The 21,383-nt window shown below is 41.9% G+C and overlaps 2 protein-coding genes across 6 annotated transcripts in view; one reads left to right on the top strand and one right to left on the bottom strand.

The window, feature by feature from the left end:
• The window catches only part of NEIL3 (nei like DNA glycosylase 3), a 585,035-nt gene that overhangs the window by 444,962 nt on the left and 118,690 nt on the right, over positions 1 to 21,383 (bottom strand). The window lies entirely within an intron of this gene.
• Positions 11,825 to 19,860, top strand: AGA (aspartylglucosaminidase). Of its 2 annotated transcripts, none has more exons than XM_036894188.2 (9): positions 11,825 to 12,015; positions 12,963 to 13,116; positions 13,713 to 13,825; positions 14,264 to 14,376; positions 15,532 to 15,646; positions 16,262 to 16,315; positions 17,102 to 17,201; positions 17,867 to 18,000; positions 19,471 to 19,860. In XM_036894188.2, the coding sequence occupies exons 1-9, from the start codon at positions 11,889 to 11,891 to the stop codon at positions 19,569 to 19,571; spliced, it is 1,011 nt and encodes a 336-aa protein (XP_036750083.1). In that variant the 5' UTR covers positions 11,825 to 11,888; the 3' UTR covers positions 19,572 to 19,860. The 2 variants fall into 2 exon arrangements, with proteins under 2 accessions (XP_036750083.1, XP_036750082.1); XM_036894187.2 differs by having other exon boundaries at positions 11,827 to 12,015; positions 16,262 to 16,337; positions 17,094 to 17,201.

Here is a 21,383-nt window from a genome sequence, read left to right as displayed (position 1 = left end):
ACCACAAGATTTTCTCTAAACACACTTTGGGAAGAAAATAAAGAAAAATGTCTTTATTGAGTAATTTCTCTCCACACACCAACATTCAATTTGGTGCATGTTTAAATTAGCAAGTGTAGCTCCCAGAAGAAAGTTCCAACTAGACATAAAAGGTTGGTTTTTCTAATCAGAAGCCACAGGATAACATAAAGTAGATGGGTTTTAGAGAAAGAAGAAACTATTTTATCTCAGTATTGGCTAAATTATTTGACAGCCAACATACATTAATATATACCATAACTCTATCTCACTTAATAATTAATATATACTAATATTACTTACCTTAAATAAGATTATCTATAAAGAAAACATTCCCAACTAAATTATTGCAATAAGTTATAGTAAAAGTCTGCTCCTCTGAAAAAGTTAAAAACTGATAAATTCCATAATATAGTTAGTTATACACAGAACTGCCAAAAGATACTAGACAGCCTAATTTCTCAAGATCTTTTTCTTCCTCAGGACTTCATTATTAACCATGCATACAAAAGGTCAAGGCAGCATTTTAAGATCCTTCCCTTGAGCACATCTGGAACTGAGAAAGAGGTGTGCCTACACCCAGTGATGACTCTTGAGAAAAATGTTATCACCTTCTTCTATTTCACAGAGCTACACACAGAATGATTCTGGAAATCAGGCTAATCACCACCTTTGCTACCTTATTCAGCCTTTATAGATCACCTGATGTTTCTCTTCATCGCTCAGACAGACGAGTGAAGCCAACCAGTCATACTGCAGACTTTCCCCGTACACAAATGATTTGAAGATCGAAAAGCTTTATTCTCTTTAACTAGTTTGCTTTATTTCATACATAGAAAATGAAATGGCTGCACCATCTTTTGTTTGGTTTTATTTTGGCAAATGGTATAACTGAGAGTGTAAAACCAATCAATGACACCTCTGGTTAAAATTTATTTCTGAGAAATATCCCAGAGGAGTGATTTCTGAAGAATAATATGCAGCTTTCAATTTACTTTATCACAGCTGGATATGAAGTTAAATCCCCGGCTGGAATTTAACCACCCAGAACCAAGCACCAGATGGCTTATCTGCACCTCAACCCGACAGCTGTGTCCTGATACGCACAGCTGGTCTTCACATTTGAATGACAATATTTAAATGATAGCATTATGTAACGTAGAAAAATGTGTTTGGGTAGCATGGGTCTTGAAAACTAGATTGCCCAGTTGCTCTTAATAGTAAATGCACAGGCTCAACAGCTAATTCACATTCCTTCTATTTGTGTTGATGGGTCTTGGCTGAAGATAAGAATTTACTGCCACGTGGAAACATTCCAGTGCCATTCATATTGTACCACTATCTGTCCACAGTGACTCTCTGGGGTACTCGCCATGTTAGATTTTCCTTCACATAAAAATAAGTAGAACATAGTTTTCATTGTAAAGCTGGAGACTTCTAAAATTTTGTTATAATTAATAGATACTGCATTCTGCCAAGATGGAGGAATTAAAAGGTACTTGGTAGGAAGCAGCTACTACAGGTATTAAGCATTTCGTAAATGAGTCACAATTATCATCAGATGGCAAACCTAACAAAATTAATGTCAAAACTCAGCACTCTTAAAAAAAATAATAAAACTCCACAAAGGGCAACTCTGAACAAAATGTATCTGAATACATTTCAGACATGAATGAAAACTGATATATTCAAATGAGATGGGTGAATGAAATGTGCAAGGTTTTCACTAAAATATGAATTTTGTATTTTCATAGTTTGACAGAAGTTCCCTCTGCTGCTGCTCAAACCTTGATGAATGTATAACTACCCTATCGCCTCCAAGAAAACACTCTTAGTATATATCCAGAGTAGCTGTGGATATTTAAAAAAAAAAAAAAGCATTATGTTCAGTAGTATGAGAACCTGGATGTTTATCTCCCTGCTACTTTTAGTAACACTGGGCTTGGTCTTGTCATTGAACTGCTATAAGCTTCGACCCTTCCACACGCCTTCTGGGAGGCACACATGAGATCACATACCGGTGTGTGTGTGTCCCGTAAACGCTGTGCCACAGGAGGTGGTGTGGCCATTACTGCCGCCTGCTTCCCCAGGGGAACTCAAGCAAAACTCTTGTTCACCAGCGTCTGAGTGAACTGAAATGTAACTCCTGGAGGGGCAGACAGAGGCCTGAGATCACTTTCATTATAGGGGTGAGTCAGTGGATACCCCAGCTGTGCGAGTCGAATGGGCTTCCTCACATGAAACCCCAAATTGGCCAACTTTCCCAGCCACGCATGCCGAAGCCAGCCTGGTGAGGGGAGCCCCATGAGCAGCTCAGACTCCAGGGGGAAGACGGGGAGGTGAGTCCGCCCAGCTCAGGCTTCCGGAACCTGTCCACCAGACAGACCACGCAGAGTGGGAGGCACGGCTTCAGTGAACACCGTCAACGAGCCAGGTGACAGCAGCGTGTCTCCCTGACCGTCCGCAGCCCTTGGCTTCCGGCCCTCTTCCTTCGGGCGACTTAAACATTCACGTGTGGTGGGCCAGGGGAGGACTCTCCTCTGGGGAGGAAGGACCTGCAGTTCGGCAGGACCCCCGCTTCTTTCATGAAGCCGTTCCCCCAACACCAAGAATCGCTCCTGTGAGTGTCCAGAGACCACATGGCAACAGAGGGTTTACCCTCCCAAGACTCAGAAATGTGTCAGAGCACCACATTAACTAAACCAGTGCTGAGGCCACTCTGCACCCAGAGCCACCAATGCACCCCTCTCCCCACTCCCCATCCTACATCGTGTCAGGCCAACCAGCCAGCACAGCTAAACCCTGGTCCCAAAACGAACCCCTTTCTTTCTCTTACACCACACACCCAAATCATCAGCAAGTCCACAGGGTTTTCCTTCAAAATCCATCTAGAACATCACCATTTCTCATCAGCTTTACCCTGAGAATCCCATCACCTGGTTTATTTTCCTCCATGACTTCTACCACATTTCAACACACGGTTTGCTCCGTAGTGACGGTGAGTTCAGTCAAGGAAGGGATGCGTCTGTCTGGTTCTCTGTGGCGTCTGCACCACAGGAAAACACTGCTGACAGAGCAAGCAGCCAACAATACTTCTGAAAAGAGTAAGTGAAGAAGGAGAGGGGTGGGACGCGGGGAGAAGGGGGAAGAAAGAAGGAAAAGAGGGTGGGAAGAGAAGGAAGAAAAAAGACGTAAGGAAAGAAGGAAAGGAGAAGGCGGGCAAGGCTGCGGTCGCTAAGGCTCAGGCCGCCCCAGGCGCAAATGCCCTCCGCCCAGCGTGAGAACTGAACCTGCCTTTGCAGCTTCGAGCACAGCAGTCGGCAGCCTGTGAAAAGGGCTGCTGTCATCTATTATGACCTCGTTTTCCAACTCTGCAGCTGTGGACATCGGCTAAAATGGGCACTCCAGGGCCACCAGGACTGCCAGCCACTCAAAGCCTTCGCTCATCCCATCTGCTGGCTCTCCACTAAACACACACACACACACACACTCACATTCTGGACGTCACCTCTAGCAGCAACACCAATAAACTCCCCGTCAACCACACAGACTGCCTCCCCAGTAGGCCGTGATTCTCACTTTTTAAATTATAATTTACATGCTTTAAAATGATGCTGGACAAAGGCCAAAGACCGACGAGAAGCTAGGATTCAGTACTATCTAGGCTATTAGATTGCAAATGGATCATCTTTCATTCTCTGCAATCTTTTTTGGTCAGTTAGTGCCCGTCTTCCTGAGACTTCCCATAATGAATCTTCTCAAATCCCTCACCAGTTTCTAGTCACCAAGTCCATTTCACACGCACTGTAATCCTGGCAGGCGATTTTTACTACTCTTGGAGAAGATCAGGATCGTCAGGCATTAAGTTCCCCATTTTCCTTTAGTCTCTTATTCTCAAACATAACCATCTTTTTATCCTAGGAGAATGGACCTTTTCTTTTCAATCTCCCACTGAGCGTCAGGGTTATGATGATTCTGATGTTGAATGAGGCTTCTTTGATGGTTAAGATACAAATAAGTTCTACTGAAACTCCAAATTTACACTCCGATGAAGTCCAAAGTCCTTCAAAAAGTTTCAAAATTTACAAGGGTCTTGAATTCTGCAGATCATCTTAATATCTAACCTCTTTCCATTTGTGTCGTTCCTATTACCTACAACACTGACCCAGGAGGTATGTCCAGACCTTCCTTCAAAACAAACAACATGTGTGTTGTAGGTGTTACTGAAAGGCCATGTGACATTCTGAGAATGAAGTAGTATTTGCTGGAAGCACCCGGGAATGTGCTAAGAAGGGAAAGACAGGGCTGATATCAGACCTTTCTCCCATCCTCTGGTGTGAAAGCGGATGTATGTCCACAGCAAGAGGAGCCGTCTCGTGACCAGAATCAACAAGGGCTGACATGTTGGGGCTACTGAACCAGTGCCGGCAGCCTTCTACTTCTTGTTTTGTACAAAAAAGTAGATCTGTTTTGCTTTAAATCATCTGTCAAGTTTTCTGTTATTTGACACTGAAAGCACTTAAAACTGATACAAAATTTCAGAAGCACAGTCATCGTAACTTTAAATCTACGAAATGCAAAGAGTTTAAAGACACATGATGGAAGCCTGCACAGTAATCACAGCGCCTCCATGGTGTGCGAGCCACCAGGGCTTTCGGTGCAATTAAAACCTCGTAGGTTCACAGCTACATAACTCTGTGCCCAAAAGAAAATGATGAAGATGGTAAGAGGTTCAAAACTCCCCTTCCTCGGCATGAGGGCTCACATGACACCAAGCCCTTTGACTCCCCCAACTCCCTGAATTTGCCCTGAATTTGGAGATTTGCCTAATCTCTAAATCCTCCCTGACTTTTCAGAAGCCCAAGTGTCAGGCGCAGACTGAGCTAGCTCTGCTTACTGACCTGAGCCGTGTAGGAGTCCTGAATTCCTAATGCTGACCTCCACCCATGAGGTACATGACATTAATTGCTACAGTCTATCATACAAGCTCAATGTAGTATTTGACAGGTTAATTCTGGAAAAAGTATTTACCTACAAAGACCTACAATTTAAAAGACGGTTGAAAACAATACATTTTTTTCGTTCATGAATTAATTTTATACTTGCATTAAAAATTACGAAGTATGAGCAGTTCGGGGCTTTCCTGGGGTACTCAATATACTCTATTTGTTGACATGAGTGATTACATGGGTGTTCATTTTATGCAAAATCCCTTAAGCTGTGGATTTATGCCCTTTTCTATACTTATGTTAACTTCAGAATAAAATGGGCTTAAGGTAGTGTAAAGAACATTAGTGACATGCAAAAAGGTTAGCGGTATCTTAAATAAAAAAGCAGGTAATACAGCAATGTGTATAATGTCGGATATTTCACCAAACGGTATGTATACACCAAAATGTTAAAAGAGGTAGGTGATCTTTGATAAGTGCTAGCATAAGATACTGGTTGCTTCTACATAGGATACATTTGTTCATTATTAGAGTGTTTTTCTATTTAACCATGATCAACAAATGAGTATTATTTTTAAATGGTGAGAGTACTGACTGTTATTTTAGAAATTTGCTTTTATTATTAAATTTCTTCATTAAAATCATGAGACATTAGCAAACCATTTCAAAGTGGTTTGCTCTAAAATAGTAGGAAGAGCATCGTGGCGGTTGTTCTGTTACCCTGAGCCTTTGTTACTGGAATGGAGCAGATTCATGAAGACATCACAATGTTATAAACGATTATCAGGAAAAGCGGATCCCACCTTGCGAAATGCTCTACTATGACCTTGTTACGAGAACTATTGTAGCAGTGGCCTAGTATTAAAATGCTAAGTTGAAAATATGTTGTATGCAACTTATTTGGAGAAGAAATCACTTCGTAGGCCAGTACTCTACTACACAGTCTTGGTGCTTATCACCAAGATGACTTTTAAAAGTTAAAAAGACAAAAAAAAAAAAAAAAAAGGTTATGATTTGAATCTGCTATTGATTTGACAAATGGTTTCAAGGGCATGAATCAGTAAGACTATTTCAAAGAGGAAGAACAGTTTTTCTCACTTAAAAAAATAAGATAACACTTATTTCTGTATAATAAAATATACTCTAATTTCATCCAGAACGTATAATCAGGTAGTAAAGTCAAGTGTTCGCAGATACATGTAAAAATGATTTAAATTAGAAACATGGTACCCAATGCTCTAATATGAGCAACAATAATTACAGTCTGTGAAACTGATAAGAGCAAATGCCGATCAAATAAGTAACCTGTATTTAGATAACCCAGGTAGTAGTTCAGTGGGAGTTTTTGAAAAAGAAATTGTTATTTCAATGCCAAGTCACGCTTACAGCTTTGAACAAGTAGCAAAACATGGGCATGTTTCTCAAATGGATTTCACAGCATCAGTGCAAAAGCCTGAGGGGATGGCTTAGTTTTTTAAGCCTCAGATTTGAAATACCTAGACTCCCTGCAACTACAGCCTTAAATCCTCTGTGGACCACAGCTTCAAATGCTATCAGGAGAGACTCAAGTCTTCATCCTTCTGAGACTGGTAAATTGAAAGCCATAAAGTTTAGAGGAAACAGAGGGGAGCCTGCAGCCACTTTCTCACCCCACACAGGAAGGCTCTATTTGTAACATCATTTAAGGTTCCATTTGAGGCTGTCTTCCTTGGGAAGACTTGAGAATGCTGTTTGCAAGACATGCAGAAATCGCACAACCCTGAATTGGACCAGCTTTGCAAATACTTAAACAAAAGTTTAGACAGCTCACAGGATGTAGAAAATATTGTTTTTAATTCCTATTTAAGACAATCAAGGAAACTCTAAGTGCTTACTTTAAAAAGCATTTTAAGTATTGGCCAACTCTCTATTTTTCCTGTGGAAATTTCTGAATCTCAAATTGATTTACTTTTTGCTGCTTTGTATGTTTCTGGACTGCCACCATCCTGACATCAATTGTTGGATGCTTAGTAAATGCAAATTAAACAACAGATTTTATTTAATTTGCACTGTACTCTACCATTCTCTCACATCTCTTTACCTCATTCACAAAACTTTATAAGATAAAGAAGAACACTGTTATTTTCTCCATCTCCCAGATAGGGAAAGCATATGCGAGCTAACCACGGCTGATAGGTTGTGCCCTACATTTTAAAATCCAGGTCTTGAGAATCTTCCTGAAGTATTCCGTAAGTATAATATAAGTAGAGTTATAAGTAAGTTTTATTTGGGAACCTAAACCTTTTACCAAAGAAAACTGTGAAATGCATTCTGAACATAAATAAAAATAATTTATAACTCATTCTTTTGATTATCGATAATGCAGTTTACCTATGCTGTTATGTATAATAAACGATTTTAAAGAATGGAAAACTGGAAAAGATGCTGGGAAAACTATGGTCAATTTTTTACAAGTCCAGTACCTAACTAACTAACAGATATCTCTTTTCATTTAGATTTACCTCAAAAAAAGGCGTAAGGAAACAGTTTCACATAGGCCTGAATGAAAACCTGAGAGTAACATGAGGTGACATCCAAAACTGAAACTCAAAGTACTCTCCAAGCGTTAGCTGAAGAAAAATTAATCCAGGAAGAACCAAAATATCCAGACAAATTTAACACCTTTAGGACATAGCTGCAGAGGTGGCTTTAAGTTTAGGCAAACTGGATAGTGGACCCACTGTGTATTATACTAGATGCTAAAAAGCCACATCATAAGCTAGATTTCCTTTGAGATGGCATATCAATTATTTTAAATATAAATACCCTTGGGGAAGCTGACTTACTGAATCCTTTTCTCAGACTTCCCCACTATAGTATAATTTAGCTGTTTTCCTCCAACCAATAGATGAATTGAACTTCTATGGTAGGAATTTTGCTTTCAAGAAGGGAGAGAGGAATTTAGGACACAGGAGTGGACACGGTAGGAGGTAAGAAAGCTCAGGCTCTCTTAGCCAGCAGAAACACGAAGGATTAAGGGGGTGAAGGGGGCACCACACAGAGCTGGGAGCACAAGGGCAGGTTTTCATGGATTGTATTATATAACTTTTTGCTGAACACGTGTCCTGGCACCTAAGGTTGTACCAAAAATCCTAAAGCTCTATCAGATAATTCAAAGTACAGGGTATGTTTCCCTTGCTCTCTTACCTCGTCTCACCCCCTCTTAAAATTCACCTTGCATTCTACCAGCAAATGACTTGCTCTTCTTCCAAAATCCCACAGAACTTTGTAACACTTCTCTTTAATCATACCTCCTTTTCAACACTTCCTTGCCTTGGGAGAACTCTTCCGGGCTATTTTATGCTGTTTAAACTGTGTATTTAATTTCATAGCAATAAGAGCCTTCAAGGTTTTTCCTACCAAGTTAATATTTTTAAAGTCTGCATAGATTCATGGATGTTGCTCATAATTGATTACGTGGCTTCCTTTGACAAAGAAGGCATTTCTGGGCTCCAAACTGAATACCGGTTCCTGCTCCCCTATCTGCCCGGACAAGGAAACACCAAAACGAGCAATCGCAATCATGCATATTATTAAAAACAAGACAACAGCTCCCAAAATGGAGTCGCTTATGCCAAGGCGCACGGCGGCCCCCTGCCTGAGCGTCAGCGGGGCTCGGGCGCCCCCAGCGGACCCCCCCGGAGGCCGCCCGCCCCCCAGGCCCGCCGCCCCCGGAGCCCCCGTCCACCTGCCGGGCGGGACGGCCCCCATTAGAACGGACTCCCCCTCGAATAAACCCCTAAGCCGACGCCGGGACGGTACCTGGGCCCGGGGCCGTCCCGGTGGCTCGGCGGTCCCTGCGCCGGGGCTTCCGGGCGCCCACCCCCACCCCCGGGCGCGTCCTCCTCCGCGGAGGCCCGAAAGCGGCGCAGCCGGACTGCGGCCCCCTTTGGGCGGCCGTGGACCAGCCTGAGCGCCCTGGCCGCTGGGGCCACGTGACCCCGGGGGCGCCTCTCCGTCCAGGCGCCGCAGGGAGAAGGGGGCCCAGCCACGCACGCGCCACAGCTGGTTCCGGGGCCCAGGCTGGGACCCGCGGGGATCCCCGCCGCCCCGAGCCCGCAGACGGGGTCCCGGAACACTGGCAGAGCCCGCGAAGGGTGAGCGTGCGGTCAGCGCCCGCGCATCTCCCCCAGGGGTACCTGGTCTGCTGGGGAAAGTAAAGTTGACACCGTCCCTTCCAAATTCAGACTGGCAGGGGACAGACGTCTCTAAGAATCAGGTCTGTCAGCTGTGACTCGTGAACTTGCTTTCAGGGACCCACTGATGGCGGATCCTCTCTCTCCCGGGGCAGCTGCTACCTTCTAGTTTGGCTCGTTTTGAGTCCTGAGATCTTGGTTTGTCTCGTTTCCCTCCCCAAAATATGGCCATACAGAAATGTGGGTTGCACCCTATTTGCAACCGGGTCTTACCAACTGCTTCCAGTTCTCAGGGAAACTGATTCTTTCTTTCTTTTGGTTATCTTTGTTGGTGATTCTGGATCTTGGGAGGAGTAGTATCTTTTGCACCTCTTGGTCTCCATCCAAGGGGTTGTTCCATACTGCCAGAAATATTTACTGTTTATCCTGGCTGAAACTGGACAAGATACTCAGAAGTTGTTTGTTTGTTTTAATGGAACTCTATGATCAGAAATTTGCGAAATTGGAAGCTGATAATCAAAGCCTGATAGGAATATTTTTAGGCTTGTCCCCTAAGCTAACATGAAACTATATACCCAGACGGAAAGAACATTCTGAAGCCTCTGGGGAAGACTTACTGTGAGTCTGGGGAAAGGAAGTCCTGGGGCAAAATACCTCTAAAAACTGAAATCAGTCAAAGGGAGGAATAAAGTTTAAAACTCGTTTATTGCTTACTCGTATAAAACTCGTTAAAACTGCAGTCCGGCCCGGCCCATCTCTCTCTCCTGCTCCAGCAGCAGCAACACCAGCCCCTCCCCTCACCGCTCAGGTTCAGATAAGCCCTCCTGGCCCAGGTAAATACCCATTGATACAGAGATGAACTTCTCTCCACCCCTGAGGAAAGATGCAAGTGCACTAAAGTCATACTTCTTTCCAATTCTGAACACCAGTTGATATGCAGATGTAATAAAGGCAGGAGAGATATTCTGGAAATATTACAATTTTTACCCACACTTACTAAAACACTGCCAAAATACCCAGTTCTGAACTAGAACATCAGAATCTTTTGATTTCCATCTTAGCTGAGTATCTCACTTATATAAAGATGCAAATTGAGGATAATGTAGTTGGATGGGTGGGTCAGTATCTTGGTATCATTCACAATGAGCCCAATTCTTTGAGGAAGTAAGTACAACTGTACTTTTCTTACAAATTGAGTATTTATAAGAACAGAAACATAGCTCTAGAAACAATTCAAAGCCCACCTAGCCTTCTCACCAATCCCAAAAATTCCGGTTCATCTCAAAAAACTTGAGCTATTATAAAAGATCTGGACGTAGAGAACAAAAGTCCTTGGTGGGACTTTAATTCTTTCCCAGTAATTCTTAGTAGAAGGAAGGAGGAAAAAGGCTATTTTGAAAACGAGGACTATGAGAAATCTTGAAAGTTTAACAAATATTAGTAAAAACCTATCTGAGCAGGTAACCTTAACTTATTACATGTTCCAGAAACACAGCTTAAACCCAACTGTTCTTTATGAACCAGTGAGTTGTGCATCTTTAGACCTGTCTCATTGCTAAAATGTTAAAATAAAATCTGTAAGATCTCTGCATCTGTGTGTTTAAAAATTATTAGGTATGTTGTACATCTGATTTTTTTTAACCTCCAAATGGTATTTGTCAAAATAAATTTGTAAAAAGCTCTTTTTAATTGGCTTGAAATCAGACAACCATTACAAAAAATCAAGTATACTCGGAGAAATATAGAAACTTAGCCAAATGTTTTTCAGCGTCATTGTTATCTTGGTCAAACTTTCAGTAAATAAAAGCTGGTTTAAGTTTTTAAGTAAATAAAAGTTGTTTTTACTATAATAGGCATATTTTTACATTTATCAGCACTAAATACAATACTTTTATTCTATAGAGGTTTACTGAAAGTCAAATAGCTCATGTTATCTCTACTACATAATTTGTCAGCAAGGATAACAAGATGCTTTTTAACATCTCATGAAATTTTCATGAGTAATATAAATATAATTAAGAACAAGTTAAATAGATGTAAAAGTTTACAGAACTTTGAAGCGATAATTATATTTTATAGCATGTCTACTTAAAAACTTTCCAAAACCTTTAACATGAATCAGTTTATCTTTTAAAAATGTAAAGTCTCCATTCTCCCTGTATTCAAACATTTATGTAGCTCTTAATTGTGTCAAGTACAAGGTAAAATTGATTGAAAAAGGAACAGAGCTCGCCTGGGCTGTGCAGGGCGTTAGTCCTTTCCTTTCACTCAGGGACTCACAACAGGGAGGACATCTTACACACCAAGCACAGTGCACTGACACCCACTAACCGTCCCAGATCTCCCGGGACAGAAATCGCAGAGTATATTCAGAGTTTGCCAAACTTACTAACCTTTAAATAAAAGTTTAAGTTGTAAAAAGTTCCTAGAATTACACCCAGAGTTACGTAATTTCATATTAATTTTCCAATACAAAGCCCAATCTGCCTTTAATCACGCAGAACCCATCAACTCGGTTAACTATTTAAAAAAAAAAAATCTGCTTAGAACCTCAAACGCTTCTCAGTCCCGCGCGACCACACGCAGGGATCGGGAACCTCCCGCGGCCCCTGGGAGAACACGTCTCGCGAGAGTTGAGGGAGCCCGGACCGCGCCCCAGGGGAGCGGCGAGGGCCTGGTGGGCGGGGCGCTGGCAGCCGGTGCCCGCGGCCGTGACTCTTCTCGCGCCGGTCAGCCCGGCGCAGCCATGGCGCGGGGGCCGAGCCTCCTGGCGCTTCTCGCGCCGCTCTTTCTAGGCCCCGCTTTGGTGCGCAGCGCCGTCCCCCTGCCGCTGGTGCTCAACACATGGCCTTTTAGGAACGCAACCGAAGCAGGTGCGGGGCGGCGGCTGGGGTGGGCCGGGGCCGCGGGAGGCGGGCGGGCCGCGGCCTCCGCGTCCTTCCTCCGGCCCGCCCTGCGCGGCCCCTACACGGCCCTCCCGAGCCCGCCTTCCAAGGGCACCGCCCCAGGGGTGGCCTCAGACCCTTCTCCCCGGACTGAGGCTCTCGCAGAGCTTTGGGGGCGGAATTGGCTCCAGAATTTGGTGGCGCTGAATCCGTGTGTTACGCAGACAGTGCCTCCGATTCAGGGAAAATCAGTCAATTCCTGGTGGTAATAAGACGCAGGAGAAATGCAGCGTTCAGGGCAGGGGACCGGTGCTGTGTATGCTGCTTATAGGACCAGGGGAACTTCCTGAAATATACTTAAAAGCACCACCGAGGAGCTGTGTGACCTTGAGCAAGTTACTTAGCCTCAGGTTTGTTTCCTATTTAAAATGAGGACAGTAATTGTACAGTACTTACCTAAAGAGCTATTGTGAAGTTTAAATGAATGAATTCATGTGAAGTCCACGTTGTAATTATTTGCTGTTACGTTATTGAGACTTGCAGTGGTAAGTTTTAGCTCAATGAAAGTATTATGTATATTTTTAATCTAAAGATGCAGAAGAAATTTATATGACTTAATGAATTCATTTTAACTTGTTTACTAGCTTCACTTGTGACTTTTAAAGTTGAAAGGAACATTTTTCCACGCGCACACACTAGAAAAAGGATTAACAAGTGAAAAAAACTCACATTGCATTAATACCCAAAGTCTTTGAATTCTTCACAGTAAATAGTTGCATTATATAATTTTCTCTTTGATAAAACTAAAAGTTAAGCTTAGAGTAAGTGCAAAAATTTTCTTAATACAAGTTTTCGAAATGTTCCTGGTTTGTTGCATTTGGCATTGAAAAAAAATTCGATATGTAAACAAGCACTCCTGGGGATTTGATGAACAGCGTGGAGGACCCTGGCGTCCGGAGGCTCCCCGCTGGACGCGGTGGAGCGGGGCTGCGCGGAGTGCGAGAGGCAGCAGTGCGACGGCACCGTGGGCTTTGGAGGGAGTCCCGACGAGCTGGGAGAGACCACCCTGGACGCCATGATCATGGATGGGTGAGCGCTCCCCAGGCCCTAGTTACCGCGGTACCTGCGCTTCATGCCGAGCCACGCTCTTAGCTGATTATAGTCTTCCACCGACAGCAACGTGGACAGACAAAAGTTTGGTCACAGTCCAGACTCCTAGCTTCCTGTGCTTGGCCTTTTCAAACACAAGGACTTTACCTCTCGCCCAAAACCATGAGAACAGAAGTAACACGTGGAATTATGTAGTCTCTTTAAAACAGGGAGAACCCCAAGCTACAAATACATGTTTCTGACCTGGTACGTAGTCTCTACCTTCCATCCACAAATGCTGTAGTTTGCCAGGTATGACACCTTAAAACCTTAAAAACCCGTATTTTTTTAAAAGTCGGGAAAAACAGAGACTTTAGGTGCTGTTGGAGTATATGGTAAATTGAATATCCATTTGTTCCTTCGATTTGTCTCATTGTGGGAATTTATATGGACTTCAAAGATGTGCTGTCTCTTCTCTGTAAGATGGTAGCAGTTTATCCTACAAAATACTGTTGCTTGGAGTACAACAGTATTTTTTAAGTCTATGAACCTATGAAAATACCCTAAGAAATCTTACTGTGCTTTTATTCTTGCAGCACTACTATGAATGTAGGAGCAGTAGGAGATCTCAGACGAATTAAAAATGCTATTGGTGTGGCACGAAAAGTACTGGAACATACAACACACACTCTTCTAGCAGGAGAGTCAGGTATATTTTCATTTATCTAGTCTTTGTCTATTCTTCACTGTGAAAAAGGACTCATAAAATAGTGGATAAAAGCCGACCTAATTTCAAATTCCAGCTATTTTCATAATAATACATTTCATTTGGATAAGTTGCTTAATTTCCAAATTCTCACTTGACTTCATCTTTAAAATAGGATTTTAAAATTACCTAATAAACTAAAGAAAGGAGATGGGAGGGTCTCAGCAGATCAGATTTAAGGAGGACATACGGAAACAGATCTAGGAACTGATGCCCTTGACACTGTTCGTGTCTGGATCCTCCTTTGAAAGTCTTTTGTGTACCCCTGGGTGGTTGTATCCCTCTTAGAGACAGCCAGCTGAGAACACTTCCTACATATATATGTTATTTAGGAGACAATACTTCACTAATTTATGTTTCTCTTTTCTTCCCAATCTCCAGCCACCATGTTTGCTGAGAGTATGGGGTTTATCAATGAGGATTTATCTACTGATATTTCTCGAGCTCTTCATGCAAATTGGCTTACTCAGAATTGTCAGCCAAATTATTGGAGGGTATATATACATAATTTTTTTAAGTGAATTATTTTGAAAATAGTAAGTGAATTCCCTTCTGCTTTCTGGCCTAAGATGGGGGGTAGCACCCTAATTGTGCTTTAAAACCAACGATTTAGGTTGACTCTAGGCATAGGTGTTACTGAAATCTCCCTAGCTACATCTAATGTGTGTCCATAGGGGAAAGCAACTGGTCCCTGGCAACAGTTTGCAAGCTGTGAACATTGTGCTCTGGTAAATGCAGGCTGCCTCATCAGAACTGCTCTGCCTGTATTTCCTTATAAAAAAGTTCCAAGTCTAAAAAAGTCACAGGAAACCATTAAACTAAAATATTTCATAGATTTTATCTGTGTGCAGTATACCCAGTATCCTGCCCTTATTTGGAGGATTTATACTATTAGGCATCTACTGATAATTTGTCCTTAAATCAATGGGACTTTTAGTATGATTCAGTTTGTCTTTGCTTGCCATCTAGAGCCCTTCTGTGGACTATTTTAGTCTCTTCCCTGTTTCTGCCCCAAATCCTAATTACCTCTGAGGAACCAGGGAGTCTTAGGTCAGTGCTGGAACCCAAGGCTACCATATGAACCAGGCTGGGCAGTTACTCGCACACTAATGAGTAACACAGAATGAGCAGCTTTCTTGGTTTAAAACTAATCCACCTATATGACCCAACGGTATGAATTTGAATGATTTTCCTGAGTCTTTAAGAGTAATAAAGGAATCTGAGTACAGCTTAGAATATGTTCACATGAACCTACCTTTGAATAAAAAAAAAAAAGATAGTTTTAAATCTCAGAATTATTCTTTGGCCAGGGAAGAAATTCTGAAATTTAAAGGCCAGGTTGTGTACTTAATGCCTTTGAGGATTAATGTCTAATAAAAATCTTCATTTAAAGAGAAAAGCTGACAATCTCTTCCAGACAATGCAGATGTCTATTCCCTATCATGTAATTCTGAGACTAGACTAGGTATTTAGTAAAATTATATCCATCTGTTCACATAAGACTTAACTAATCTTTGACCTTTAATTCTTATCTTTCAGTTACCAGATGTCCTTTTGGTTTCTTACTAATGTTTAGTGATTGTACATAACTACTTGCTGATTTCTAAAATCACCCTTTCTAAAAAATTAAACTTAAATCTTGTTTACAGAATGTTATACCAGATCCTTCAAAACACTGTGGACCCTACAAACCGCCTAGTATCTTAAAGCAAGATGGCTCTACCAATAAAGAAACAGGAAATAAATATGGCCATGATACTATTGGTAATTTGCTCTTTATACAGTTTTTATGGTTACAGTTCAGTCATTTATTTGTAATTGCCTTCCTGTAGTTAACTTTTTCATCCCAATTCATGTAGCAGGAGGTGATTCTGATTGCTTTAACTGCCAAGACACGTTTTTCATAGCATCTATACACTTTGGTAAATTACCTCATACAAGTCCCCTAAAATCTAATCACTGTTGACTTGCAGATTTTTTAATCTTTATTGATACTTAGTTCTTTACTAATTTTAATGTAGTTTGCCACATTCAAGTGATCATTCAACTGATCTTCCCAGGCTATAGTGTTGAAAGTTTCCATTTGTCTGTACCAGTGCTTTTCTTTGGAATTACCTTGGAAAAGCCATTGAAAAATAACTAAGCAATTTGAAGGGTGAAGACACAGGAAGTCTACCACATCATACTATGCAGCCAGGTCACTAAAAAGCACAAATCACACCACTGGTGTAATTTTCAGTATTCCCAAGTTTCCTATTTTCTTCTACCTGAAATTACTGAAAGAGGATACTTATATTACCAACTGCTCAATTATTTGGTTATATTTGGGGTAAACTTTAGAGCTGATACCTACAATGATATATTTTTTTCAATTTCTAGGCATGGTTGTAATCCATAAGATGGGACATACTGCTGCTGGTACATCTACAAATGGTATAAAATTCAAAATACATGGGTTAGTGTTTCTAAAAGAACAGACCTCACAAATATGTGTTGACTAAACCAGCATATATTAGATGCTATGGTGACTCAAAATGCAAACCACAGCCTTACACTCACTCGCAGCTGAGATTAAGAAATGTGAGAGAAAATAAATTGGCATCTGCCAGGTGCCAAAGGAGAGGGCATCTCCAGCGACGCTGGAGCGTTCAGGGATGGCCGTGATGGTCTGGGGAGGCGGGGGTGGGCAGCCGCGGAGCCAGCAGAGAGATGCAGAGGGGGACCCGAGCCTCAGGGAGGGAAGGGGACACCCCACGGAGACACGGCAGACCCGCGGTTCACGGAAACTGTCTGTCTCACACAGTTGAATGATTTCTGAATAGAAAGCACTTAAGATTCATTACAAGGAAAAATGGTGAAGTTTTGGCACATTAGATAGAAAGGAGGAATCGATTATAGGAGAGGAGAAGCAGTTGAATCTGTTGAGATAATCCAGAAGTTAAATGATAAGGGATAGTAATTATAGTCACTAAATCTGTACCATCTGGGTATATAACCAGCGGCTGTCTAATTCTTATGTAACAAATGTACGTTTGTGGAAAGTAAGTTGAAAAACTAATGAAAATATGTTTTACTGTGTCTGTGTTCCGATGATGAACTTAAGACAGTAATTGTTGGCTAAGCAGAAATATCCTCTATTGTTGAAGCATCTTATAAAGCATTTTAGTGTCTACACTTGACCTGTCCTAAATCACGCTCTGCCCTCACAAAGCCGAATAGGAGATTCACCTATACCTGGAGCTGGGGCCTATGCTGACGACGCTGCAGGGGCGGCCGCGGCCACCGGGGATGGCGACATCCTGATGCGCTTTCTGCCAAGGTGTGACTGTGCCTTATGACCTTCAGAGATCCCTAGACAAGCTATTGTCTGTCAGAATAGGAGAAACTGCCATATAATCCGAATTTGTGTGTACAAGAGTTATTTAGAAATGCTGCTTATAGGCACTTTACCTATCATTTTGATGGTAACAATTTAATCATAGTCATCTGAAAATAGAATAATGTTTCTCTGCTTCATAGAGGATAATACTTACATCCACTTAAATGATTTATGTAAGGCCATTGAGTAAAGGATCTGTGATAATTGATGATGAAAATAGGAGAGGCAATCACTGTACAGTTAATTACTGAAATGTAATCATTACAACTAATGTTTACACATGCTCAGTATTCTCCCCATTGATTGTAGCCCCATTTCTTATCTAAATATAATCTCTCCAGTTTATGACTAACAGCTGTTAGTACTGAGTACATTATTCAGTGAATGCCAAAAATAGTCCTTTTCTGATATTAATGGGTAGGTTAATTGAAAAGAGACATTGTATCAAGGTTTCCCTGCTTAGTGTTGATGCTTTCACAGGAGTCACTGGCATTTATGTATTCTGTCAAATGCAAAAATTTTGATGGTTAAAACTAACTTGAGTAGCCAAATTTGGAGAGTGTTTATTCTGTGATGTGCTAAGGTTTTTTGCCTCTTTAAATCAGCTACCAAGCTGTAGAATATATGAGAGGAGGAGAAGATCCAACCATTGCTTGCCAAAAAGTGATTTCAAGAATTAAGAAGCATTTTCCAAGCTTCTTTGGGGCTGTTGTATGTGCCAATGTGACTGGAAGTTATGGTAAGTGTTCCCTGGAATTCCTATCTGTGTGAATTTGTAAGTGTTGATGAAAACATACACCATAAAATAGTGTAGTGTATTTTATTACTGTTGAATAGCAGAGACTCTATGATAGAGTAGGCACTGGGTCGATGTTAGCTGTTGATTTGTTAGAGCCCCCAAAGTGTTAAAAATATACCTACAACTCTCCTTGGGTTGAGGGCTGGTAGTTACAGTCGGGTCTTTAGCTCTTAATCCTTCTCCTTGACAACTGTCCTAAGTCTAGCTTTGGCTCCAGTGCTTGCTGAGATGGGCCAGTGGACTCAGATGCGTTTATTAGAAGCAGACAGGGATAAATTATCTTCCCTACTTCTTTTCCATCCATTATTTAAATGTCTTAGTTATTTAGATCTTCTTGGGACTCTAAGGTAAAAAATGGATTACTAATTAGCTAACCAAAGAGATTAGCAGAATTATTTTAGCACTTCCTTTGTTTCATTTACTTTCCTTTGTTTCATTTACTTTCTCAACGAGCCTATCACAATTTCACAGCATTCCAAAATCACCCATTACTGCTTCTCATTAGTGTATTTACAGATGGGGAAGATACACAGCTTAATGATCAATAGGACTTATTAGGTCAGACTGCTTATTATTGTTCTTTGATCTTTTACTTCTCACAGTCCTATATTTAAAACACTTGTTTGAGGAATTCCTTATTCTTTTTTAAGTACTAAGACACAGAATTCAACAGAAGTTATTTGGGGAAAGGGCTTTATGTAAAAAATGTAGTCAGTTTCATTGATTTCCTCTTAGAAATCACCTTAGAAATTCCTCTTAGAAATAAACCTTAAAAGGCTCAAAGTTGGATTCAACAGGATACATATGATAATTACATAATCATAGATGAATTTTAAATTGACTAGTTCCTTATATTAAAAGTAATGGCATTAAAAGAGGCCCCTCCTGGGGTTGGAACGGGAAGAAACCCACTGTTGTACACAGGCAGGGCCACAGAGGTGCCAAGCTGAAGCGGGTGAGACAGAGCTTCCAGACAAGTGGCTCCTCTACGAGAGCAGAAGAATAGGGAGGAACTCGGAGCATGGGGAGGGGGGCAGATTACATGGAGGAGTGATGGGAACGTTCTAGAAGCCAGGGAAATAAAATCTGGAGCATGTGCCTGAAACTTTTTTGTGCTAAGAATGGGATATGAAAACAGTAAAATAATTGTAGCAATGACAGCATGTGTATAGAGCAAAAAAAATCAGCCTCCATTCTGAGATTCAAAGATACGGCTTCTCCACTGTCTTCCTCTCTCCGGTGGCGACCCCCTCATCCACACCAAGGAAGACGGCTCAGGGTCCTTCCGTGTGGCGTGGCTGGACAGCAGCTGCCGTCAGCCAGTGTCGCGGCGAATGCGCCAGATATGAACTGGCCGTAGTATGTGCATTCGATATTTGACCAAATACCTTTTTCTTTTCTTGGCCCCAGGTGCTGCTTGCAATAAACTTCCAACATTTACTCAGTTTAGTTTCATGGTTTATAATTCTCTAAAAAATCAGCCAACTGAGGAAAAAGTAGACTGCATCTAATCCATCTTTTCTGTCAGCGTCTTTACTTAAGAAAGAAACAAAGACTGAAAAGGTTACTATCATCGTGCAATGTGCCTCATGTATTCTAAATTCTTGGTGTAAAATAAGCAAAATAATCAGTTGTGCTGAAGTAGCACTTTGATGTTCAATGTCTGAATTTTTTTTATTATCTTCACTTAAGTCTTATATATCCCCTAAAAATGAATGTGTGTATTTTCATATGTTTAAATTTTAAATGATACTTAGGTTTATGCTCAATGTTTCAATAAACTGCTACTTTGGAGATTTATTTCCATAGTGACATATTACCCCCCCCAAAAAAAAAAGAAGATCATGGATATTTGGATACTTAAAAGAATCAGAGTGTCCAAATTTTTTAGACCCAAAGACAGACATAATGGGTCACAGCATGATTAGTCCCGGCTGCCAGGCAGTACCTCCCGGGGATGCGTGTCTTATCACTGGCGGTCACTTTTGTGTAATGCTCCCCACGAGCTTGATGAAGGGCGGCTGCTGCTGTTTTGCACAGGTCGGTCAGTGTGGGCAATCTTCTGATGAGCAGTTGTGTTGGTTTTCCTTGGTTTTCTCTCCCTAATGAAACTCTGTTTGTATGAAAGTTCTTTTGCCTCAAAAATCTCTGGTCCTTTAGCTAATTATCACTTAGTATTGATAGTTTTCTCTGAAAATGATTTAGGGAACTTGATCAATACTGTGGTTTTACTGACCTCATGTGCAGAGGTTGGTGGTTGCAGTTAGAAATAAGGCAGTAAAATGCCACCTACCGTGGTGATATTTTCTGGAGCGCTTGGTCATCTGCCTGACACCTAGCGTCTCGTGTGCTTTCTCAGCATTTCCTTCAGAATCTTAACCTTCTACACCAGGAATCATTAATAAACTGGGTACACTATTGCCCTCAAGCTTCAGTTTGTCTGCTGGTCTCCTACTCTCGTCTGACTATGAAATGTTCTGTATGATTGAGGGCAAAGAAGCTAGGTGCCAAGAACCCTTTAGGTCCCTGTCCTCAAGGCCTCACTGTGAGTCATCCCTACCTGGGGGGCCCCTTCACAGCCGCCCTCTGCCCCAGCCCACCCAGTCGTGTTCTCCACAAGTGAGATCTGAAATCTGGGATGAGCAGCTGCTAATGGTAGCCTGAAAGCTAATAGGAAATAATCCGATAGCTTCATACTCAACAGAGCAGGAGAGAAAATTTTAACTTTCGAGAGTTTGTCGCCATGAGGTATGTGGACTTGCCTGGAGCGGATCCCGGGCCTTGGGGTAAGAGAAAGGAAGCTGCACTTCCATCTCTTCCATCTGAGAACACACCAGGCTGGGCGCCCTGCCCGTGTGTGGGCTGCCCATGAACGCCTTCGGCCGCCATGTGCCACCAGAAGAATGAAGCTGAGCGTCTTCGTGGCCTGTCATTCCCCAGCGGTGAGGAGAGGGTACCTTACAAAAACACCCCACACGTGTTACCAAAAGGTATTTTCTCTGAAATAACTTGCATTCTTCCTGATGGAAGTACTTTCCTTATGTATCTAATGTGGAAAGACAGAATGTGTTTTGGAAATACATTTTTAAAGCTCTAGATTTGAATATAATATTAAATACTGCAGATGTATTGTCCTTTCTTTTGGAAAGTCGGAAGTGATTTTTTGTCCCCGGCCGTGATGTGCACAGAGGGAACTCGTCTGTTTGATGATGATGTTTGCTGTCAGTGTTCCCTGGCGCAGGGGAGACGGCCAGGACACCCGTGACACAGCACGTTCTCCCAAGTGCTTGTTAGCCAATCATAGATTGAACTTAGAAATGGCT

Source organism: Manis pentadactyla, chromosome 7 (assembly GCF_030020395.1).
Source record: "Manis pentadactyla isolate mManPen7 chromosome 7, mManPen7.hap1, whole genome shotgun sequence".
NCBI lineage: Eukaryota > Metazoa > Chordata > Mammalia > Pholidota > Manidae > Manis > Manis pentadactyla.
Note: the sequence above shows the minus strand (reverse complement) of the source record. Positions and strands in the feature narration are given on the sequence as shown.